The sequence below is a fragment of the Halichoeres trimaculatus genome, unplaced genomic scaffold, assembly GCF_033239565.1.
Source record: "Halichoeres trimaculatus isolate MK-OKI-2021-1 unplaced genomic scaffold, fHalTri1.1 fHalTri1_scaffold_21, whole genome shotgun sequence".
Taxonomy (NCBI): Eukaryota; Metazoa; Chordata; class Actinopteri; order Labriformes; family Labridae; genus Halichoeres; species Halichoeres trimaculatus.
Genome location: NW_027437199.1, coordinates 23,802,608 through 23,828,624, shown reverse-complemented (window position 1 = coordinate 23,828,624; position 26,017 = coordinate 23,802,608). Strand labels below are relative to the sequence as shown.

The 26,017-nt window shown below is 38.8% G+C and overlaps 1 protein-coding gene across 5 annotated transcripts in view; it reads right to left on the bottom strand.

Annotated features, from left to right (window-relative positions):
* Positions 1–26,017, bottom strand: part of LOC141810764 (neuronal cell adhesion molecule-like) — an 83,979-nt gene that overhangs the window by 31,273 nt on the left and 26,689 nt on the right. For 3 of the 5 annotated variants that reach the window (XM_074698566.1, XM_074698564.1, XM_074698563.1), the window contains 3 exons: positions 16,014–16,061; positions 818–942; positions 306–323 (listed from right to left, as the gene is read on the bottom strand). In XM_074698566.1, coding sequence (XP_074554667.1) covers positions 306–323; positions 818–911 — 112 coding nt within the window. In that variant the 5' untranslated portion in view covers positions 912–942; positions 16,014–16,061. The remainder of the gene's footprint in view (positions 1–305; positions 324–817; positions 943–16,013; positions 16,062–26,017) is intronic. The other 2 variants (XM_074698567.1, XM_074698565.1) reach the window with 1 other exon arrangement.

Sequence of the window (26,017 nt, the reverse complement as noted above, 5' to 3'; positions counted from 1 at the left end):
AATGACAAGTACAATAACAGAATCAAGGATCTGCAAGCAGCATGCAACAAGAGCTCACTAAAAACTCGACAATCAAGTTTCACACGGCATGGAGCTGCAATCAAAGCTACAACACATGTGATCTGGTGACATCTTACCTGTCCATGAAGTGACAATAAACAAAGCACCACTCGAAAACAAGCACGTCACACTGCTGAAATTACAGCATGCACTTCTAACATCTCTAGAATGCACAAAGACTCAGTTGAGTGAAAGCAAAAAGGCCTGCAGAACTACAAGTCACAGCAGTGTTAGGGGAAACTTACATCCTTCCAGAACTTTAGCTTTTTTGTCCAACGATACACGCCGTACCACGGTAATAGGATATTGAGGAAAGGGGTTAGTTTTTTCAAAGATTCAGGTCAGAGTTGAATGTTCAAGTACTTTACATTGAGCCTGCACATGACTTATTCTATGGTTTGAATTTCATCAATCAGGTGCAGTCAGTGCTTAAAAGTAGTTAATGAAGTTATAATTTCAAACAGGATGTGTGATAGAGCTGAAGTTTAAGGAGTTTAATTGCATTTCAGAGCTGAAAGTGCAAACTTTAGTCCACGCTGAGACATGCAAAGCTGAAACACAAGAGAAACATTAAACCGTTGCTCAGTGTGCAGCTCTAAAGCTCCATAGGTGGTAAAAAAGGGACAGAAATATTTATTCTTCCCTGAAAGATAGTAGTGTTAAATGGAATTCCTTCTACAGTTAACCAAGCTCTGTCAAAAAGAAGCTAAACTGCATATTTAAATCTCTGTAGTTGTCATATAAATAAAAAACTCACGATCTAGTGGCACTTCCAGCGCTGAGCTTATGTGACTCAAGAGGACCAATAGGACACTGCCAAAGCCAAGCACCCACTTCCTTTTCCAGTCCATGGTGAGAGCTCTGAGGGGGTCTGTATCTAAGCTGTGGAGAGAGAGACAAAAAAAACGCAAAATGATCCATTTTTTATTCAACTCTGGACACTTTTTAGTAACATGTAAATGAGAACTGATTAAAAAAAGTAGACACTAGTCAGTCTGCAGTGTAGTACTGGGATTCAAACTCTCAGTACTTGTGACTTAGAAGATGAAGAGGAGGACTAGGGGTTTAGTATTGATAAATTCATATTTGTTCAATATAAGGCTCTAACAATTTAGCTTTGAGCAAGTGTTGCCATGTGGGTCCATCTGATCCTGATATTGGGTAACAGTCTGATCCAGACTCAATAAGCTAGATCAGATATTTTAGGTGATCTGTGTTCTGTTGCTGTAGTGATTCTCTGGTCTCCCCTGCAGAGCTTAGGCAGTGCTCTGTCTATAGCTGTGTCCCAATTCGGGGTCTGCAGCCCACAAAGGCTGCAGCCTTCGCGGGCACAAAACGTTGAAGCTGGTGAAACATTAATGCAATAATTCTTGTAATTGGTCCCTGAGTCTGGATATTTCTGGGCATAATTAAACAGAAACAGGTAAAAATTGCACACAATGTGACGTTGATGTACTGTGTTGTAATATATTAATAATCCAAGTTGGCCATCTACTGTCTCAAAGTGGTTATACCAATGGTTTAAGTTGTTTGGAACCTTTCTGTAGTTATGAAGTCAGTCATGAGCCTGTTAGCTTTTGTCATTTAAAATTCTCAGTTTTTATTTTACAAAGAGTTGATGTGATATGTTTCTGTGATGACAGTTGAAATTTTATTCTGAAGCTGAAGTTATACTGATGTATGCTAACTGCTAGCATATCAACTGTTAGCTTCAAGCTTGCGCTATTTTGTGATTTTGGTAAATAAGGTGATTTAAACCAATTTAAATGTACTGAATATGAATCTCCTGAGAGATAGTAATATACATTTCTTCATGAAGTCAGTTCTTCAGAAAATCTTCAAGCTGAAAATCCTTCATCAGAGTTTTCTTGGGAAATGTTAGCTAACTGCTAAGCTAAGATAGCTGCAGCAGACTAGTTTATGTAAGGCCCGCCGGCAGCTCCGGCACAATGTAAAGAATTGATAAGGGAATCGTTAAGCACAAAGGCTAACGATATCGATGGAATGAAACATTTCTTATCGATTCTCCACAGGAACCGGCTTTTCGATTCCAGACCCCAGATTGGTGGGGTATCACAGTCCAGCGGTCATACATGACACAGACATTGAACAAATCTACTCATATAAGTATCTTGGTGTGCTCTTGGAAAATACATTTAGCTTTAAAAGTCATGTTGACACTGTGTGCTCCCGTCTACAGCAGAAACTTAACTTTTTGTGTAGACTGAGTGTATGGTGTGGACCAAAAGATTGTGTTTTGGCTGTATTAGAAAGGGTGCTCAGATACATCATGTCTGCATGGTTTGGGAACCTCACTGGCCTGTCGAAAACTCAGCTGGCCTATCTAGTTAACACAGCAATGAAGGTGATAGGGAGAAAGGAATACAAGCCCCTCCAGTCAATCTATGAGCAGTCTGTTCTTCAGCAAACTCAGAGGATTGTGACTGACCCATCACACATACTGCACTTGGAGCATGAGCTTATGCCCTCTGGTAGATGATAGAGTCCCCCACTGTAAACTATACCGATTTAAAAACTCATTTGTTCCTAATTCAATTAAGGTTATAAATAGTGCTTTTAAGGGTGCAGGGATTGTGCAATATTTACGTGGTTTTCTTTCTTTTATAGCTGGGTATGTGCAATATGTGTATAATGTGAAATTTCTGTAATGTGCGATATGTGTATGTATATGCAAATTTGTATTGTTTGTTTTATGGAGACCTGTAAGCAGCAGGCAAGTCAAAAACAAATTTCCCTATGGGGACAATAAAGTATATCGTATTGTATCGTATCGAATCGTACCGTGTCGTATTTTATCGTATCTTATCGTATCATCCAGAGACTGCAGAGGAGGAAGATTCACCAGCCCGTGGGAGGACTGAGAGAGCTTAGTGTGAAATACTGTATGATCCATAGTCTTTCTTTTTGATTAAAAGAGTTTTTCACTGACAGATTCCTCTGTTATTGAGCACTGCAGATGATGCAATCATCTATATCATCGACTTTCATTTATCATCAACACACTGAAGGAGCATGGAAGACTTCATGGATAAGAGCTGCACCAGTTCAACACTGCCAAAAACTTATCACATAATATCAATTGATAATTTATTATAATAAAATAGTCAAAATGATTTATTATCATAAATAACAATACTGATATGTGGATAATTTTTGTGGTATGGCAGCATTACGTTTCTCCAATTACCCCTTAATTAACACAAGATGTTCTTTTATCAATGTGGTAGAGGAATTTAAATCTAATGTCAACATTTTGCATTGAGTATAATAACTATACGCTCACCTTGTTTTGCCAATTAAAACAAAGCATCATAAGTATCCTAGTGACTTGACTTTTCACTGAAAGCTGAATTATTTCTTGTGTTTAAAAGAGTCCTTTTACTTTCCTGATGATACTTATTCCAATTGATATCTGTTAAAAGATATGGTTGTTTTTTGATATTATAAAATAGTTACATCAGCTTTCATGCTCCAAACCTTTGACAGTGAAGGCAAAGTCTAACACTAACTTTAGTATCCTGCTAATTTCCTTGTTGAAAGGCATATGCATTAGCTTAAATGCATTTAAATTTGATCATTAGTATTTTTTCACAAACATAACTTAAAAATAAGTACTGATTCACTGATCTATCTTTGCTCAGAGTTTGAACAATCAGCATCTTCTCAAACAGGGATGACAATATAACTCCACAAGCTGTCATCTGCTCTCCCCTTCTCTGTCAGTTTCGATTTATGTTTGACCAGGGTCACATCTCCACAGCATCCGAGAGAGAGAGAGAGAGAGAGAGAGAGAGAGAGACACAGAGAGAGAGAGACGGAGAGAGACAGAGAGAAAAAAAGGAGAGAGAGATGGATTAACTGCCTCAGGGTTGAAATAAATCAGTACACAGCACAGATGACTCCAGAAGCACGTGCATCACAGAAAGCAGTCACACACATGTAACTGCCTGCAAATGTCAACATCTCCATATTTCCACAGTGGGGAAAATTTCCAGATACTAAACCACACACAAGCTCACTGTCATCTGTAAGTGTGAGATATCCTCATAGCTAGTTTTCTTACAGGCAGAAGACAAAAAACAAGATGATGACTAAGATGAAGGGTGAGCGTCATGACTTAAGCTGTTGGCCGGTCACCTTTAATCCCCACCACAGCAGTGAGACAGCTCTGATCAAGGTGACAAATGATATCTGCCTGAACACAGACGCAGGCAAAGTCTCAGTCTTAGTTTTGTTGGACCTGAGCGCTGCCTTTGACACTGTTGACCATGTGATCTTATTACAGAGGTTAGAAAACTGGGTGGGATTCTCTGGTGCTGCTTTAAACTGGTCAAGTCCTATCTCGAGGGCAGGACTTTTTTGTTGAAATTGGTGACTGTGTCTCAGTACAAATGGCCCTGACCTGTGGGGTTCCCCAGGGTTCAATCCTGGGACCCCTATTGTTCAATTTGTACATGCCTCCATCAGGTCAGCTAATACGCAGCTAAAACGTGTCCTACCACAACTATGCTGATGACACTCAGATCTATGTGTCAATGACGGCAGGTGAACATGGGCCTGTCGATTCTCTCTGTCGCTGCCTTGAACAGATCAGTGTGTGGATGCAGAACAATTTCCTCCAGCTGAACTCAGACAAAACAGAAACCATTGTCTGTGGCCCACAGAAACAAAGAGAAAGGGTAACCAGTCACCTTCAGACTCTCTCTCTGAATGTGAGTAACCAGGTTAGAGACCTAGGGGTGATATTGGACACAGACCTGAACTTTATCAGCCACATCAAATCAATAACATCGGTCTCTCCATGGTTTCGCACCAAAATACATCTCGGACATGCTAGAACCATATGAACCAAATCTTTCTTTGAGAACCTCAGGGAGGGGTCCCCTGCTGGTGCCCAGAATCAGGACTTAACATGTTGAGGCTGCATTCCAGTTTTATGCCCCCAAAATCTGGAACAGTGTTCCAGAAGATGTGAGACAGGCCTCAACTCTGGCAATGTTCAAATTCCAGCTGAAAACAGTTCTGTTCAGTATTGCAAACAACAACTGAAAGTATTTTATCTGCACTCTCCTCTTTTAATTTAATTAATCATTTTTAATGTTTTATGATGTGATTTCATTTTGCCTTTTGTGATTTTATTTTATTTTAGATGTAAAGCACTTTGAATTGCCTTGTGTATGAATTGTGCTCTACAAATACACTTGCCTTGCCTTATCCTCCTCTTCTTTTGTTTTTCTCTTTCTCAGGGGTCAAATCCCAGAGGTCAAAACGTCTGTCTCTGCCTCCATGTCTTTTTGACTCACTGTCTTTTTCTATTTATTTCACTCTGTTGCTTTGTTATCTGTAATGCAATGTAAATATTAGCCCATGAGCACCTCGTGTGAACTTGCGTTGGACACTTTCATATGAACATCAGGCAGTGTTTACGCTAAAATTATATGGGGGGGCTTTTTTCTTTAGAAATTTCATATATAGCACGAGATCAGCAGGAGTAATTTATCCCTCTTAAATCAGGTCTATACCTTGTTTTTTTTATTTTACAGACTAAATAGCCTTATGTTATTCATCCTATTTACATGACAGGATGTCATTTGTACATCACCACGTTCATATTTTTTCTAATGCTCTGTTGTGCACTGCAAAGTTCTGCCCCAATGCATTTACAGATACATAAACACATGTGCACATATACACACACAGACAAGCACACTCTGTATAGCAGACAGAGCGCTGGGAAAACCACCACAAGAAACATCTCCCAGTTCCTTCCCTGTGAAGATGCAACACTTGCTCTCCTGCAAACCCCATACTTCTGCCACTGCCACCTGGGGAAAACACTGTAAGGAATCACTTGATGATACAGAAACAATACAGTAATGCCAGATTCTCACCCTCTTACTTTAAAGTATCATTTTAATGCTAAACTGTGTCAGGAAGTGAGACCCAACGTTGCCTTCAGACAGGGACAGGCAAGCTGTTTGACTTGATATTAATGTCAATGCTAAGCTAAGATAATCTATTTTATGTAGATTACATAGCTTCATAAGTGTCCATCCTCTTCCAAGTTTTATGCCACAATCACCAGTTTCCCCAAACTAAGTGCTGATGCTAAGCTAACATGTAAAAGAAAGATTATTTTAGATTATTTTTTCTTTTTTAAAGCCTTCATGCTAACACAAATCAGTCACCTGTAAGAAGTAGCTTACAAATCATTATGTCTCTTAACTGTCTTTATGATAAACTAAGTTCATGTCTTTTTAGAAGTAGCACTATAAATCAAGTTTCAACCTTTTTATAAGTTTTCATTTTAAGCTAGGCTAACCTGTTATGGGACTCATGTGCATCATAACTAATGTCCCTCCCTGTTAAACCTCTCAAATCTAACTTAGGTTGATTTGTTGAATAATATAGTTTTACAGTTGTTTGTCTTCTTTAAGTCTTGATGCTAATCTTTGTGGATTTTTTTTTTTTTTTTGTAGAAATATATTTAGAGTTTTTTGGGGGGCTATTTATGCCTTTAATTAGACAGAGGCCAAACAAATTGTTTTTACCAGTTTATTCAGCTATACTTGTCAATAAAGCCATAGGAAACCAGTAGCTAATCTAAACTTAAAGCATGTCTAGAAGACGTAGGTCACTGGGTTCTCAGCACCAGGCCTGCTCGTTGTACCTAGGGTATCTAAAAGTAGTCTGGGAGGTCAAGCTTTTGGTTATAAGGGTCCTCTTCTTTGGAATAACTTACCAGTTGAGGTCTGGGGGGCTCTACTTTTAAGAGTAGACTTGAAACTTCCCTTTTTGATATAGCTTATAGTTTGAACCAGCTCTTAGTTCTGCTGCTAAAGGTTTAGATGGTCAGGGGGAAACTGACACACAGGGCTCCTGTTTCCTTCTTTCTATCTGTCAGTCTAACTTTTAATCTTAATGTCTCATTATAGTTACTGACTAAACATCTCTCCAGAAGTCTCTGAGTTTGTGTCAAAGGTTCCTCTTGAACAGTCCCTTCCTGACTTAATCTGAGCGTCTTGAGTAACCAAAACATTGTAATAGGAGCTCTGAGTTCCCACAAACACAAGGAGATAAGCCACAGTATAAATTTGAAGCCTAATACTATTACTCATGCTGACCTTTGAGAAAGCAGACTGTGTAACTGAACTTCTTTAAAGACACTCGAATAACTGTGACTAAACTACTCTGAAATGAAACCAGGAGTTGAAACAAAGGCCAAGTACAGGGGATTAAAACACTTAAAGGGACATAATACTGGAGACAAATACACCACAAAAGCACCAAACTAAATGCACAGATCTACAAACATCTACATGTAGAAATCCCGTAATTTGTATGAAAACTGGTCCAACCTGATGTCAGTCTTTGTCCCTGAATCTCTATGTACGACTATTGGCTTTCTGCTTCCTCTCTCTGCTTCCCCTTATCCCTTCGATTCTCTCCCGCCTTCACACATCCACATCAAGCCACGAACAAAACCTGCCGTAAGGTGAGAAAACAGCCCTCCTTCTTCAGGGCAAAGTCTTACACTTTCCTCACCTTGGAAGGGCAGAAGAAATAGTAAATGCCCTCCCATTCTCCAAAAAAACATTAGGGTGTCATGTCCAAATAATTTTTTCACAGGCCTTGACTCAAGTATCAAGACAAAATTTCATCATAAGGCCACTGCAACTGATACAGGTACTTGGAAATGTGGTGGTCATAGATTTATGGCTAAACAGCACGGTGACTTCAGAAAAGCATGGGGTTATTGCTGCTGAGCTGTAAGTTTTACTTCCCTGGATGCTTTTAGACAAAGAAGTCCACATGTAAAATCTGACAAACAGAACAACAAATGACAGGCTCATGTCTAAAAAACACAACCCTCCAGGCTGGCCCTCAGCAGATCAGTAGGGATTCTGGGACAGCCCCCCCCAATATCATTGTCAGTGTTATTATTAATATTGTTATTATAATTGTTAATAATTGTTAATAATAATAATTGTTAATAATAATAATAATAATAATAATAATAATAATAATAATAATAATAATAATAATAATAATAATAATTGCTGTTATTATTATTATTATTATTATTATTATCATTATTATTATTATTATTATCAATAATAATAATAATACAAATTGTTATTATTATTATTATTGTTATTATTATTATTATTATTAATATTAATAATAATAATAAAAATAATAATAATAATAATAATAATGTAGCTGTCACTGCAATCAACACTTTGTTCACAATTTGCTTGACAATGTCACTGTCTTGTCTTGTTGCACAATTACAAAAAGGAAATAAAACCTGAAAAATGTATATATTTCTTTGAAACATGTAGTTTCTGAAAAGTACTTCCTTATCAGGATCCAGCAGTTAAATCACAGAGAGCCTTGTAATTTGACTGCTGACACTGTGTGGAAACTGGAAGTTATAATAAGTTAGCTCTCATTGGAGAGAAAAGACACAACTAGCAGCTTCTTCATGTCTGGCATACCCCAAACTGGATCACACACAGCCAGTTCTGTGATGTCCGCCTTTTTCTTGTGCATGTGCCTGCACTCACACACACACACACATATTCAACTCCACTCCACTCCACCACACTTTACTCCATGAGGGAGCTTCCCTTTTGGAGGTCGGTTTTTTAGCACCATCTGCAGAATCCCTCAGTGCCTGCTTTTCTCTGAGGCTTTGTGAAGTGCTGATGGTCAGCATGTGCTGGGCTGCATCCCCCTGCTCCCTCCCAACAATCCACACCTATACAAGCCACCCTGCAGGGCCATTGTCCTTCATGTTGTTTACTACTGGGATAACGCTGAAATGGCAGGGGTAATGAGGGGCACATGGTGGCAGAGTGTGCAGCTATGATTGACGAGATGTATGTACACCTCAATGCTGGAAAAAAAAAGTGACATTAGTTTGATTTCATCTCTGCACCACTCCTGTGGTGGCTGTATGCACGTGTCTACTGTGGCTGGTAGGTGTCAGATGATTTGCAAAGGCCACAACACAAATGCAAATGCTACAACACAACAGAAGTACAGCCACAGTGGAGATCAAAAAAGGTCACTTATCCAAATGGACACAGAAAAGTTATGAAAATAAGTAAAGCGTTATTTTCTTTTTAACTTTAGCTATGATAAATATGGCTTTAGGCGTCTCACCGTGTGATCTTCTTTGTGGTACTTATATTTCAATATTTACACGTAATGTGTCATCTTATATTTACTTTAAGAATCAGTCATGCCATAATGTTAGCATTACATCTATATTTATCATAACTTAAATTAAAAAAGGAAACAATAATTTACTCACTTTTAACAACTCCTGTGTCTGTTGGGCAGACTAACTTCTTTTAACTCTCGTTGTGGCTGTACTTTCATTGTGTCGTTCCATTTGCATTTGTGTCGTAGTGATTCTATTTGCATTGTGGTGTTTGCAAATGGTCTGACAACTACGGGCCACCATGCATGACACTGACTAAATTTGTTGAAAACTTATTAGAATCAGAATCAGAATCAGAATCACCTTTATTCACCAAGTATTTTCAAGAATACTAGGAATTTGACTCCGGTTTTAACTGCACTCTCTCTGTACATTCTTAACATCAATTACTAAACAAATTTACACACACTAAAATAATTGTGACCAGTGAAAATTAGTTAAATATTAGTTAAAATTGTGTCAAGTAATTTAAGAACACATTTAAAACAACATGGGCTTTTTACATTGTAAGTTTAATTTCTTTACGTGTTATTTTTTTCTATAGATTTATCCAGTTTCATAGAATGACAGATCTCCTGAAGATGGTAGATCTTCTTCTCTGATTCTTCAGAGTTAGTACAGGAAGAAAGCTGCTTGCACAGAGAAGGGGGCAGGAGTCTTAGATCAGCTCTCCAGCTCCTATGACCTTCAAGTGAGTGTTTTTTGTACTTTGTGCATTTTAACAGTGGAATTTTGAGTTTTGATGAACCTCTGTCGGAGCTTCTATGCTGAATGTCCCCACACTATATTACTGAGATTCTTTTAGTATTGAGGACTGCTGAGGTTGGGGCATTATCTATTTCACATATTTAACTCTTTACTCCATGTGAAAATTGGTAAGTGTTACCCAGCCTGACTGCAACCATTGTGGGGTTCTTTCTTTTGATAAATAGCTGTATGCCTTCCCTATCAAGAATCTAAAGCTGAGAATGCTTTCTTACTCTTCTGGAACAATTTGATGTAAATGCTCAAGATGTTGCTGTTCTCTGTACCCTACCTACATCGCCGCATTATGACCACTCTGGATTTAGTTTCTTTGAGGCATCTGGCTGCTAATGTGTCGACAGATGATCTTGCTTCCTTTAATAATCCAGCCCGTCTTTAATTATTGTACATAAAGTGTTTTACAGGTCTGTGTATTTAGTGAATAATGCTGTTTGTGAATGTAAGAAACTTTGTACATTGTGCTGCTGCCTATCTTGGCCAGCACACTCTTGTAAAAGAGATTTTTAATCTCAATGAGTTTCTTTTCCTGGTTAAATAAAGGTTAAATTAAAAAAAAAAATCTTGATTTATCGTTTGTTAGGGGTACAGTGTTGTTCACTGGCAACTGATAGAATATATAGCTTATGTACGTGTGCTGAACTAAAATATCATACAAATGTGCACATTCCTAAATATATTGTTGGACACTCAATGGAAGGATAATATGGAGCTAAATCAAAGCCAAAAGTTTTGTAAACTGAAAAAAAATACACAAAAAAAAAAAAAAAAAAAAAACAAGGAAAATTTAAAGTTTGAGCCTGAAAAAAATATAAAAAAAAAAAACACTGAACCAAAACAAAACATTAAGCATAAAAAATATTTTTTTGGTTCTAAAATAGTTTTGGAGCTCTTTGATTTTTTTTTTTTTTTTGGATCAAATTGTTATCAGTTTTTAAACTTGAATATATTTAACATTTAAAGCGTTATTTTTTTTCAGGTGCAATTTTTCTCTTTTTCCAGATTTAAATTTCTTTTTTCCCCATGCAAATCTTCTTTTTGGGGTTTCAGATTTTTTTTTTCTCCTTTCGAAATGATTGTTTTTTTTTTTTTATTGATTCAAACTTTTGGCCCTGTTCTGGCATGGGGGCGTGAGACATGTCAACATGTCCAGGGATATGAGCCATGAAGAGGTAATGTATTAAGTAAATGGAAAACGTAAAATGTGTACAATTTTGAAAATGCCATCAAGGGGTGCACTTAATCTTATTTTAGCTGATACCAACCACAGTTCTGATATTTAAATGTAGTTCGAACCAAAAACCTGAGGCAAAATTTAATTTAAGATAACGAGCCATTCATTTGAATCAGGTGTGCTGGAGTGGGGTAACATCTTAAACAGTGTTTCTCAATCCTGGTCCTGGGGACCCCCTGCCCTGCATGTTCTAGATGTTACCCCACTCCAACACACCTGACTTAAATGAATGACTCGTTATCATGCTCGAGCAGAGCTTGATGACGAGCTGATCATTTAAATCAGGTGTGTTGGAGTCGGGAACATTAAAAACATGCAGGGCAGGGGGTCCCCAGGACCAGGGTTGAGAAACACTGAGTTAAAGCATCTCAAAAGTATTTATGTATCACTTACAAAGAAAGTTTTAAGTACTGAACATCCTTTTTTTAATTTTAATCACAGAATTCTTTTAACAATAGAGAAGTTAGCATAGCTTAATTACAATTAAATATTTAGATAATGAAATAAGCAAGTATTTACAGACAACACAAAAGAGCTGTGGTGAAGCTTAACCAAACAGTTTAGTTGTTAGTCCTTAATCCTCCTTTTTTATCTAAACTCAAATTTTTACTCTACTATATTTTTCTCATGTCAAGCACTTTGTCTGGCTTGTCCAATGAAACCTGCTATATAAATAAAACTGACATTGACCTTGACATTGACAAATGAAGTATTCGAGGTAACTCAATAAAAAGTTAGTCTTACTTGTAAAATTAAGTAAGTGCCCCTTAAAATAGCTTTGTTTGTTAAGGTACAAAACTGAGTATAACTTAAAACTTTTTATGTAATCAGTTTCAACAATTGTTTTTAGTGCAGTTCATTTGAGTTTTATAATGTGTGAGAGGAAAAGTATGGATTTTAAAGCTTTAAATGACTTTTTAAACGTTTTTTTTATCATTATTTATTTATTTATTTATTTATTATTTTTTTGCCAACCTGTAATAAGATAAAATAAAGGCTCATCAGCAAAATCATGACCTAAGATTGAATTTTAGAAATGAACGACTGTGTATCTAAAACCTGCAGCACTGGCCTTCTTATATTAACATAGCCAGAGAGTAAAAAGTGTCTGAACAGAAACATGGATATATGACTAAATGGCCTAAAATCTATAGACAGTCCTTCAATCCCTCAGTGAACCACTGACCCTATAAATCCAGTTTGTAAACCGTCCAGGTCTAATCAGTATTCAGGATGCCATTGCTAAGTACAAGGTACTGATGAGGAATTGATGAGGAGATTGCCACCTGTGGCCTCGGTACTTTCAGGAGGCCTAGCATGTACATGATGTTAAAGAGCTCAAATTAAAGTGATTTTCCATTGGAGTGTAACGTTTTAGCTGAAATACTGACTGTAGAGAAAGTGCATGATAGAAAAGGTCAGGAGCACGAGGTGGGAGTGGGGGATTTACGGTGTTCATAGCAGTGCATCATGCTGGCATGCCCTCTTTTTTTTTCCTCCACCCATCTGTTCATCAGGATTAGTCATTTAGAGAGGCGTGGAGGAGGAGAGAGGAGAGCAGGGATTCATCATCTAAACCTACATTACCTGCATTCAGATTGTTCTGGACCATATCTAGCTAAACTCCTGGTTAAAACTATAGCTTGGTGTAATATAGTAGGGTACTATCATAGGGCTGTTCAGGTAGCAGTAACAGTAATGGCTTTGTACCTCTGTGTTATGTAATACTGACTTGCAGCCTGGCACCCTGCAGGGAAATATTTTATAGGGCTCTCGAAAGCTAAATTCAATATTCTTTGAACCACTGGCTTGTTGTCTCTGTTCAGAACAAACAAATGGTTCATTCACCTGTTAAAAAATAACGCAGACATCATTTCTGTCATTGAGGTTACTTGGACTGGTCAAGGGAATCTGGCTCATAGTAAGTCTACAATTTCTATTAAAAATAAGACAAACACTTGTTAACATTTCAGTTTTTGCAGCGTTACACCCTGTTCCTCCTCATTTCCTTTTCCTTTTTATTTTTATTTTTATTATTATTATTATTATTATTATTATTATTATTATTATTATTAGTAGTAGTAGTAGTAGTAGTAGTAGAAGTAGTAGTACTAGTGGTAGTAGTAGTAGTAGTAGTTGTAGTAGTAGTAGTTGTAGTAGTAGTAGTAGTAGAAGTATTATTATTATTATTATTATTATTATTATTATTATTATTATTATTATTATTATTAGTAGTAGTAGTAGTAGTAGTAGTAGTAGTAGTAGTAGTATTGTCCTGATAAGGTTAACTCGAGTATGGTGCATTACTGAAGCTCCTGTAGCATCACTAACAATCTGGCTCTTCTTTTTTCATAAAGGTAAAATCTATGTTTACCTAAGCATAAACTTAGGTTTAGATGTGTCCACATTTCACAACTCCAACACTTCTGACTTTACTGATTCCAACACTTAATACAGATATTAAAGTCAATCAAAATATTAACATGGTGTTGACTTACTGAGCAGTGGGGGATTTCACGAAGCTGGTTTAGTTCAAAGCCTGGCTTATTTCGGTTAGCCACACTAACTTGAGTGAGAGTTTGGTTCCACAAACGACGCTCAGAACTAGTGTGGCTTGGTAACCATGGTAAATCAGCAAGGGTGATAATCCTGGTCCCGGGCAGGCTTAAGGTCAAGCGTACCTTAGCTGCGTCTCAGAGAAGGTCTGACAGGCTTCTGAAAAACGCTTTGTGAACTGCATGTCTTACATTTAATTCATCTTGACCTGTAATAAATGATGTTCTTGTTCAGAAAATTGAGACCTTTTTTAAAAAAAGTCCAGAATACCAGCGATCAAGACATGTCAGGTACTACACTATTTACCCCCAATGCAGGGAAGTAAGTGTGTCAGTGGTTAGAGTGCTGGGCCATGAGTCGCAGTGAGTTGTGCTTTTCACTGGGCAGATTTTCTTTCTTCTGTCTTCCTCAAAGTACAGTCAACACACAACAGAATAAAGACACCAATTGTGTTTAAAAAAAAAAGAATCAGAAGGTGGCAACAGCCACAATTTTCGATTAAAAAAAATACCTCCCTTTTACGAGCATTCCATTTTGATCATGATAATAATCTAAAGGTGATGCCAAATGATGAGATTACTACTGTGTTTGTGTACATGCTCATGTATGTCATCTCCCTTACTTAAGTAGGGCATTGTACCACTATCATCCCTAATATGAAAAATTACATTTCCTCAATAAATGTTTTTTCTACTGTTTTATTCAGTGTTCAATAAATCATCACCATCAATAGCCCATTTTTTCTAAGTCTGCCTCTTTTGGTTTTTGGTGTTACCTGTGTTGCTGCTATATTCAGCCATTATGGGTGTACAGTATATTTGTTAAATCAATAACGTGAATTAGGCCTGCATGTAAAATAGTAAATATCACCATCACTTTACACAAAAACTATAAAACAAACTATGCTGTTTCACTGTTTCATCCATGCCCCCCCTCTCTTTATATATATATATATATATATATATATATATATATATATATATATATATATATATGTATATATATATATATATATATATATATATATATATACCACGGACGTGGGCATAGCAGCAGCAAAGATCAGCCAGGCTACAATAAGTGTCTCTGCAAAAAACAGCTGAGCCTCGTTCATGGAACAAGTAGCAGTTAATATTAAAGTGGCGCCTTATTCAAGCCAGCGGTTTATTCAAGACAGCAGCTCATTCAAGCAGGCAATAGCTCAGCCTTTTTTAGCCATCTCTGTGGAATACCTCCCAGGTCCATGACAAAAGCTGTCAGTACTTCCAGACTCCTGTAAAAAGCCTGGCTTGTTTATTTTCCTGAAATAGGTGTGAAATTAATCTGTAAATTTAACTGAATGGTTCAAAAAAGTGTGTTGAATTGGATCTCTGCTCTGCTTTCCTCTCTTTCCTTTGTGTGTGTGTGTGTGTGTGTGTGTGTGTGTGTGTGTGTGTGTGTGTGTGTGTGTGTGTGTGTGTGTGTGTGTGTGTGTGTGCACTTGGCAGCAGCAGGTGATACCAGGACATGTGGCTTCTTTCTGTACAAACCATGCTGGGCAGTCATTTTGTCCCGTCACCTCTCTGGGTGCAAACATATTGACATCTTGTCATTCCAGTTTTTATGAGGCCCAAGTCTTTTGCAGGTTTTATTTATTGTAGTCTTAAGATAAAAAGCTTGAAGCATTTATTTTAGACAATCATACTTAAGCTTGTAGTGAACATTGTAAGTTTCTGTGCATCATTTACACTCCCTCCCTGAAAGGGTGATCTTTTCATGTTCTTGTATGCATCAAGTTTTCAAACTGTAGAAATCAAAGGTTTCCAAAATAAAAATCAATTACTGCCAACCAAGAGACACATTTATCCTGCACTGCATTTCCAAAATCAAACATTTCAGCATCAGTAAAAGCTGTGTGGAAAATCTTATCATATATGCACTGAAGAAATGTAAATGGCCAGGCATACTGTCGGCTGTTTGTGATATAAAGCTGTAAAGGGGGAGTCAAGATCCAGGAGAGAGGGGAAATAAGCCACAACAGCTGCAGCATCATGAGTAAGCAAACTGTACAGTAAGAGGTATTGTTTTCACTTGTACCTGTGAGCTTTTTGCACCACAGCAAAATAACAAATGTTATTGTAAAGAAAGTATCTGCAGTAGCCAACTTACCTGTGAGGATTTAATCTCAGCCACAGTCAGTGTTCAGGAACTGCAAACCTGCAATATAAGAAAGGGAAATAGACATAAATTGGTTTGTTCCACAGCCAAAAGTAAGATCACAACCCCTCCCCCATCCCCTATCATGACGCACTGACTAACTTGTACTCTATCTCCTGTGCTGTTTAATTACAACTTATTTAATAAAGAAACACGTTTTGAAAGTGTGTCCGAGCTTACAAACGTGCAAACTCACTGTCCCCTCATTACCTAATGAGGTAAGGACATACCTCTCTGCAGCTGTAAGTTATTGTACCATAAATCTATGCATCAAAATGGATCATGGTTTTATATTGGCTGAAGAAAAATCTAAGTATTAAATCTTTTTACTATCTGAGGCTTTTTTCCAGGATTAAACCTTTTATCTTTAGAGCAAGGGACACATGCACTCACTTCAACACATTACAGCTTAATGCACTTTATTTTGGATTTAACCAAAACTTTCTTGCACAGTTTCATCCAAAGTGCTGCTGTTCATCAATAAACAGAAACCCAACAGCAGGAGCGCGTAAACCACATCCTTGCTCCTCTTTGCTTCATGTCAGTTTTATTGTTCTTTTTTTTTTTTATGTACTAGCACCAACCTCACCCCCTTTGCACATCTAACCTCTGAGGTCTAAGGTCTTTGAGGTGGGCTGATCAGCTGCTGTAAGCCAGGGATGCATTTGGATGCTTGGCACTCTTCAAGAACTGAAATCTAAACAAATTTTAGGTCTTTTTAGACTAAATATGAGCCAAATTCACATGACAAGGCCAGAAAATGGCTTTTTAAAGATTTTTAGAGACAATAACAACACATGTATTGCCTGTAAAGACTAAAAAATGTCTGTCAGGTTTGTTAAATACAAGAAACTAAAAAGGAACATTTTTCCTACCCCAATGGCAGTTTATTTTATTATTATTATTATTTTAACAGTAAAAACATTTCAGTTGTCATTCTTGTCTTTTAAAATCTTGAAGAAAGGGATTTTTCTGGACTTGTCTGGTAAATATAGATCATATTACTCTAATAATTTTATTTATTTATTTATTTTTTCAAAAAATATGACATAAACACTTGTTTACATTTCAATTTTTTGGGGATAAGCCCTGCTGTAAACCCCAATCCAAATCTAAAAATGACCCCAAACTTTCAATAAAAACACTTTTTTAATCTTTTGTCTTTCAACCCAGGAATTAGGTTGTGATGTTTCTGTCATTCTGGGGTTTTAACAGGATTTTAAAAGACAAGTTCTCAGTTGAAATAAAACAAATTGAGATGTTTCGTCATTTTAAATGAGCTAACATGATGAATGATGAATGAAGTCTAGCACTGTGTTAATATCATAGACAAAGACTATGATGAAAAATATTTGTCAACAAACCTTGTTCATGGACAAAAAATAAATGAAGACTAAACAAAAAGTTAGACATGAAGACAAAGACTGTGAAAAAATATAACTAACATATCCTTCAAAAAGGAAATGGAAAGGAGGAAAAGATGTCCCATTGCTCTAAAAACCAATCTCCTCCATCCTCTCTCCTCTCCTCTCTCATGCATCTCTGGTGGGAGGGACTGAGACGCAAGTGAACAACGCAAGTGGAGGAAGGAAGGATGGAACTTTATCGCTCTGAGACGCACCCTCAGCCTTTCATGTTGCCTTCACTGACTTAACACTGGGAACACTGAATATCCACAATAACACATAACAAGCAGCAGAGCTGTCACAGTACAATGTGACTTAACTAAATGTCTGTCTATAGCCCTTCAGCAGCAGCAGCAGCAGTTACACAAGAGGAGAACTAAGATCAGTTTACAGAACTGTACTAGGGCTGGACAATTAATTGGATTTTAATCGTGATTTCAATTTTGCCATCTGACAATCAAAAAATCAATACAACCGAAGAAAAACAATTATGCCACACAGTGTAGATGTATGCAAGTTCCTGTGCTTCATAGCTCTTCTGAGTTCCATGTGCAGCCACAGCAAGTGAGTGTGACTTATGTGTATCAATAATACTGTATGTGCCACTTGCTGGTTCTTTAAAGTTGTGTTTAAATCAGTACTGAAGTTTTTGAATAAATGAATAATTGTGTAATTAACGAGCTGAGGTTGAGCTGTTTGAGCCAGAGGATGATGTAAAAGAGGAGAAAGGAGTCCAAACTCACTGGGATGACCCAGGTGAGAGGCTGCTGCCAAGGAGGGACTGGAGGTATGCAAGCAACCCAACCCCAAGCTGTGATGTGTGCTTCATGCAGTGAACTGAAGTTACAGATGAGCATTACCCCCTGGTATTTGATTTCACCATATGAAAACAACAATAAAAACAATAATACAACACGTCCACTATCAAAAATTGCATCAATACATTTTTTATAGTCAACGAGTTGATCACGTCGACTAATCATTGCAGCCCTAGTGCCACTTGTGACAGACAAATATAGGGACTTGATCAACGAACTAGCAAGATTTTAAAGCAGGGGTATTCTGTGACCCAGTTTTCTAATCATGAATATGAAGTACCAATGCTGGATGTTCAGACTGAGCATGTGCAGAGTTTCAAACCTTACAAACTATATTTGTATGTTGTATAAATCCTTAAATCTGTGTCTTTTTGTAAACTGATCAAAAGACTTTGGGCTCTAATTTTGTAGCGCAGCGCAGGGGGCGCAAGCCTGGCGCAGTGTTAATTTTGTGCGGCGCACCGCCGTGCGCTGCCAATTTGACAATTTGATAGACCGTCTGCGCAGAGATGGGTGTGGCGGGGGAGTTGACGGCGCACCAGGGGGTGGTATCGGTATATTCATGTTGGTGCAGTGACAATTTTGTGCCAAAAACAGCACAGAAAGTGCGCTGAAAGCTCGTCAGCTCCAACCTGGTCTATTCTCGGCGCAAAGCGGAGAACGCCCTCCGCAGCTGTAATTTGGTGACAGGCGCACATGTGCACACATGTTAACAAGGCTTCGGAGGCAAGTTTCCAGAGTGTCAGCCACATTTTAATAGGGACATATCATGCTTGTTTCTTCTTTTCACTATGCCAGACTAGGATGCCTGTAAAGCATTTCTGCCCTCAGTACAAGTCATTTAGTTCCTTCATTGCCCCACAATAGCGTTCTCAATATCCTCATTTTCGGCCATTATGAAGATCTCGTTGAAACGCCCCGTTTGGAGAATGACCTCCAGTAACCTTGCAACGTCACAGCCCTTTGTGCTCTGATTGGTCAGTTCTATCAGAGGGGCCAAGGGGGTAGAGCCAGGGGGCAGTTTTTGCAGCATGGCAGTATTTACAAAATCGCCATATTGGATGGGGCAGACCGAGCGAGTTTGCTGTTTGCCAAAACTTCACTGTAAGGCATTGATAGCACTAATAAAATGGCAGAGTGTAGGATACGTCCTTTTGTATTGGACCCCGAGTCAGACCCAGACGGTTCTACAGCTCAGGAAGAAGAAAATCCACCTGGACACAGATCATCTCACTATGTTATTACCGCAGCATTATCGTGGTCCAGGTTCACAGTGCATGTCAGAACAAGCATGCAAATATCACAGTCTCACAAGTATTACGACGTCTACTAAAACTACAGTCTTTTAACTGCTAAGTCACCATGTAAAGCCGAGCTGCTCAGCAGAGCAGAGTCCCTGCATCCAGCACTCAGTCAAGTCAGCCAGAGCTGGTAGGGAGCTTTATTTATACTCGGCTCTTGGTGGGTGTATCCCTCGGTGGCGGTTGTGTGACTAACTGACATCACAGAGGAGGAGCTGCTTTATCAGATTACTCCAATAAAAAGAAAGGATCCTCGTGTCGTCACGAAGGTCGAAATCTCGCAGCCAAATGGCAATGACCTATTTTCAGAGGCATCAAATCTCGTTCTAGGATATCAGAAAAAATACAATATCTCATTTTTTGAAAATTCAGGGGGTGAAAGGTCTTGTCTTCATATTTATTATATTATATGTAAGTATAAAATCAGGGATCAGCATGATATATCCGCTTTAAGTATAATCTCCCTGCTATAATAGATGCTTAAAATTTGAACACGGATCACGTCTGATAATAAGCACTTAGATATGTGACACTTTGTCTGGTTGGTGTGAAAGAAAACGTCTGGTCCTCTGTTCTGTGAAATGATCAAAACAAAATTAATTGGGCTCTCCCAACAATTTCTCTCTGAAACATTTCACAAATGTCTAAAAAGAATATGAAATACTCCAGTTTCAGGTCTCAGTTAATAATCCACTCAACTGGTATTTTCCAACCACAGGAGGTAAGAAGCCACCTTACAGCTCACCCTCCTATTCTTAAGTGTTCCCAAGTGCAGAAGTGGAAAGGTTTGCTGAATCCTACAACAAAACAGAACTGAGAAGTTCACAGGTGAGGAACCATTATATGTCTGTGACCGTACTGTGAATGTGAATGAAAGCTGGAGACACCTCAGAGTCAAGCCCAGTCGTTCCCCGACAATCCACATCCTAAGTCCAAAGGCCTGGTGCAGCCCCACTCTGTTTAACTATCTGCTGTGATGTTTTTTGTCTGCAAGGTATTTGGGGTGGGTGGGAGCTGGGGGGTCAGCCTGTGATAGAATAACTGACCTGAGGGGTGAAAAGAAATGTAGATGGGTGTGTGTGTGCGTTTCCATGTGTGTGGTGTGTGTGTGTGTGTGTGCTGTAACCCCCCGAGCAATCAGCCTCAGCAATCAGCCACAATAGCAGCTGTTCCAAGAGAATACAACACACACACACACACACACACACACACACACACACACACACACACACACACACACACACACACACACACACACACACACACACACACACGCACACATGCACACACACACACAAACACACACACACACACACACCCTGACTGCCTGCACAGCCTTCACACTGGAGTCTCCCTTTTGTGTGATTCCTGTGACCCCTATGGCCACTACAATTTCAGGGTTAACAATTCACGTCATCATATCCACAAGCAGAAATTACACAGAAATGTGAGCTGAACTGACTGTTAGTGGTGGATCTTTCGATTTTAAATTTAAAACCACAATAATTTAGGAATATATGATGTGCTTTAAAGTACAAAGAGGCAAGCTCAGTATGTTTGCTATAACAAACTGTTTATTGTTATTCTGCAGAATCATTGAACTACATGTTTTTAATTTTTTTGATCATGCTTTAAAAAAAGCTTCACAGTTTCATCTCAACATTAAACAGCTTTCAATGTAAAATGTAAAATTTATACCTGAGCAACTTCTCAGAAACATGTAACATCATTTGTATTGCTTAAAGCTCATTGCTCAGGCTGCCAAAGATGAAGGCCTGCCATTTTACACGTTAGATTTCCACATAGCAGTCGCCCAGGCTGGCCAGTGCAAACAGCAGAAGATACAAAAGCAGCACTGGTGCACAATGTGTTGAAGGTCTGCCAATGATGACAGACATTTATTTAAAGGAGGAACAAGAGAGGGGATGAATACATTTGCATTTACATGATGGTTGTGAGGCATGTATCCACACCGACTCGAGAGTCAGCGAGAGGAGCAGTAGCACCTGGGTAGCGACGATTGTGTGTCTGCAGCCTGAAGGCTGTTCCTGTTGTATCAGACATACCATCTGTGTGTGATTCTGTTGAAGGCCTGGGGGTTATTTATTGCAGTGCCTGTGTGCGTTCCGTGTCCATGAGCATGTACCTCACGTCACAGGAAATGATAAATGACCTAATTAAGACGGTCCCCAGGTTAAGTGTTCAGTATCTTTGTGTCATTTAGATTCAATGCTCCAAAATGAAATTTACTAACCTCTCTGACACACAGACATTTAAACTGCATCACATGTCCCACTGATCAAGGTACAGCACATTAATGAGGCTACATGTTTCCACTGTAAGAACTTTTTTCAGTGGTCAAAAATAAGCTCCAGGGACTTCTTTTAGACCCACTAAAACACTAAGACCTTGGAATGAAATTTGGGCATTGACAAATTTAATTGGTTGAAACTTGCAGCTTTTAGCAGACTGATTTTCGGATGTGATATCATCGGTTGGAGGAACCTTCAAAGTCCTCAAAAGTGACTAAAAGCATTATCTGAATTATGTGGAAGAGCAGTTATAAATACTGATGAGAATTTTCTCATAAAGAAGTACAGTTTTGGTTTTATAAACCTAATAAGATAAAGCCAATAGCTCAAGTGCACAAGTGCAGCAGGGTACCAAAAAGGTTCCAGAAATTAAATACCCTTTTTAAGGAGGGGGTTACTCTAACAAACCTGGGGTAACTTTACATATTTCACAGTTAAAATAAATCCCCTTTTTTTCCTCTCACTTGTGTTTCAGAAAGCCCTCGTCTCAGTCTCTACTTGAAATCCTTCATTTTAGATGCTGTCTCTTTAAGGCTCAGTACTCTGCTCCACAAACCCCCTTGTTTCTGATTGGCCAGCCCTCTTGAGGACTGTCTGTGGGTGACCTTGGAGACCTTGTCATTTCAGCTATGCTTGAGAAGATCTGGTGAAGATCTCATGTTATTTTTGGAACAGAGGGTCTCGATCAGTTTTCTCACAGATTCAGGGATTTATACAACATATAGATGTAGAGTTTTTTTTAAATGGCATGTTCAGAAAAAAAATCAGCATTGGTACTTGAAATCCATTTTTAAAGAAACAAAGAAAAAACAGTAGCTCTGCTAGAGGGCCCTCTCACATCAGGCGAGAACCATAAATATGGGAAGGCAGAGTACCCCCTCTTTTGACCCCTAAAGGTATGTACCTGTTTGGGGAATACAAAATACTATTTTACACTTTAACTTAACTGTTTGTCTGAGATGGAGTTTTTACCTTCAGGAAAAGCAGACAACAATAAACAAAAGAACCTTTGAATTTCTTGAAAAGTAGCTCCAAGAAGTCCAAGTAGTTTTGGTGGAAATGCAGCTTTAGACAAAACAATGAACAAATCCTCTTTTCACACAAATCAAAACTGAGGTTTGGTCTATGTGGTTATTTATCAACTTTTTACCCACACAAATGGCAACAGTTAGAGCAAAATATGCTGCAGTCCTGTGTCAGGATGGCCTTCATAGCTGCTTTAAAGCCTCTTACCCATCAATTACCTGGCTATGTGTGCTGGGCACAGACTCAGAGTACACAATGAATGCCTCAAGAATGTCACACATGCACACAGAGATGGTGAGAGGCAGGAAGAGAAATCACGACTGAAGAACAGCAAGAAGTAGCATTCATCTGTTACTGATCCTCTGCTAAGCTTTCTGCAGCAGAGAAGAAGAGGAGTATATTATATAGACGCCTCCTGGGATGGGATCAAATCATCAAACTAATTTTACAGACCCGGCAGAGGAGGAGGGTGTATAAAAACGAGAGTGATGGAGAAAGAGAGAGGGGAGAAAACATGAGAGTGATGGGGATAAACAGAGGAGTGGGAGGTCTGGATCATCACAGTAAACAGAGAGGCAGTTTGGCATCAGTGCAGATGAAATATCTCATCATATGAACCTCGATGCACTAATTCAGTAAGAGTGAGAGAGAGGACTCCAGCACAGATTAATTTCTGTCTAAGAAAAGCCTTCTGTGGCCTTCCCGTGAGTACATTAGCTTTAGCTTCAGTTGGCGCAAGCATCGGCTAATGAGAGGGAGGATGATTGACAGTCTTTACTCAAACTCTGATACAAACATCATGCTGAAGCAGGGCAAAGTTGTTTTTTTTTGTTTTTTTTTACAATAAGACAGTCATATTTTAGGTGAAGTTATGTAGCATGGTCTCCAAACAGAAAGTAGCCTCTCGTGCCCCAATACCAGCAGGCCAGAGTGTGTGAGGAGAGAAAGCGCTGACTGATATATCTTTAGCTGCTGTAAAACACTGCAGGGCATGCACAGCACACTGGCTGGTTACGCTGGATAAATTCTGACCAGGCTGACTGTACCTTATTTCCATTTTGTAGTGATGTTATAGCATCCTCAAAAATCTATACATATATAAGCGAAACTGAAGTTTATTCATTTGTTTTAGACAAATGCATAAACTTGGATCTCCAACTACCTTACAGACAGACCCCAGTATGTACGGATGAGACGTCATGTCTGACCTCTTGGTCAGCAGCACAGGGGCACCTCAGGGGACTGTGCTGGCCGTCTCTCCTATTCAGTCTGTACACCTCAGACTTCAGCTACAACTCTGATTCCTATCACATCCAGAAGTTTGCTGATGACAGCCATCGTTGGATGCATCAGAGGTGATCATGAGGAAGAGTATCAAAGTCTGGTGAGGGACTTTGTCGCATGGAGCCACACTAACCACCTGCAGCTAAACACTTTGAAAACCAAGGAGCTGGTGATTGACTTTAGGAAGTCCAGACCCTGCCCTCAAGCACAGGACCTTGGGGGTCAAATGTGGAAATTGTAGGAACCCACAAGTACCTCGGTGTTTGGCTGGATGTCAAGCTGGACTGGGCAAACAACACTGACCACCTGTAAAGAAAGTGTCAAAGCAGGATGTATTTTCTGAGGAGGCTGCGCCTTTTTAACATTTGCAAGTAACTCCTGTGGATGTTTTACCAGTCTGTGGTTGCCAGTGTCCTGTTTTACTCAGTGGTATGCTGGGGAGGAAGCACAGCAAAGAGGGACTCCTCCAGACTGCACAAGCTGATCAGGCGGACTGGCTCTGTGGTTGGCATGAATCAATCAATCAATCAATCAATCAATCAATCTATCTATCTATCTATCTATCTATCTATCTATCTATCTATCTATCTATCTATCTATCTATCTATCTATCTATCTATCTATTTATCTATTTATCTATCTATCTATATATCTATCTATCTATCTATCTATCTATCTATCTATCTATCTATCTATCATCCTCTATTTTCATCTTGAAAACAACGACAGCCCAAGTGCCACTTGTAGTTTATGCAATACAGCCATTTCACAAGTCGGAAACAGTAGGCCTGCTTTCAATACAACAAATTTAATTCGACATCTCAAAGGTCAACATGCAGCGGAGTACGCCACCTTCACCAAAGCCACGAGTGAAAAGGCTACTGCACCAAAACAACAGACTCCGAAATTCAAACGGAAGGATAAAACTAGACAACAACTGGAAGAAGTTTCTGTGGTCTGATGAGTCCAGTTTCCAGCTTTATCTTCCTCCTGCTAATGTGACAGGATGCAGGAAACCAGGCCAAGCATCATCTTCAGCAGGTACAGGACCTACTGTCAGCATGGTGGAGGCAGGACCATGGTTTGTGGATGCATAAGTGTTATTGCTGTTGTTCATCTCCCAGTCTGTGATGGAACATTGAGCTCCAACAAGTATTGTGCCACACTCCAAACCCACATGCTCCGTTTTGTTCGATACCACTTTTTTTCAGTCCAATACTGGTATCTGCCTGAAACCTGACACTGATACCAGTACTTGTCCATCCTTATCCAAGTCCAAACCAGATGTTTAACAAGATAATTCTCCTTGCTTCACATCCAGGGCCAGGAGAACTTGGCTGCAGGAGCACAGGATCCAGTACTGTGTCCCAAATTGCGCACTTACTTATACTCTTTATTTAGAGTGCATAAGTGCATTCACACTGACAACATGGAAAAATGCAGTGCACTTTGATTTCTCAGCTGGTGCACTCAAAAGGGTCAGCAATTTGAATGTGGAACGGTGGACACTATTCACACTCAATGATGATGTGTTTGATTTGGGACAACATGCATAGTGAACGCAGTGCGTTTCATTTAAGTGTACTTAACAGAAGTAAGGAACATAGCACAGGTCTTAAGAGTGGTCAGCTAAACCACCAAAATGAGCCCCATTAACCTGTGGTGGACAATCTGAAGGTCTTTTTCAAAGCAAAGACCAAAGAATTTAGAAGACTTAGATCTTTCATTTTTGCTTTTCATTTCATTATAAAACTGAAGGTCTTTTCTTGCCTTAATGTGTCAGGCTTCTATCACCCATACTGCAGTCAA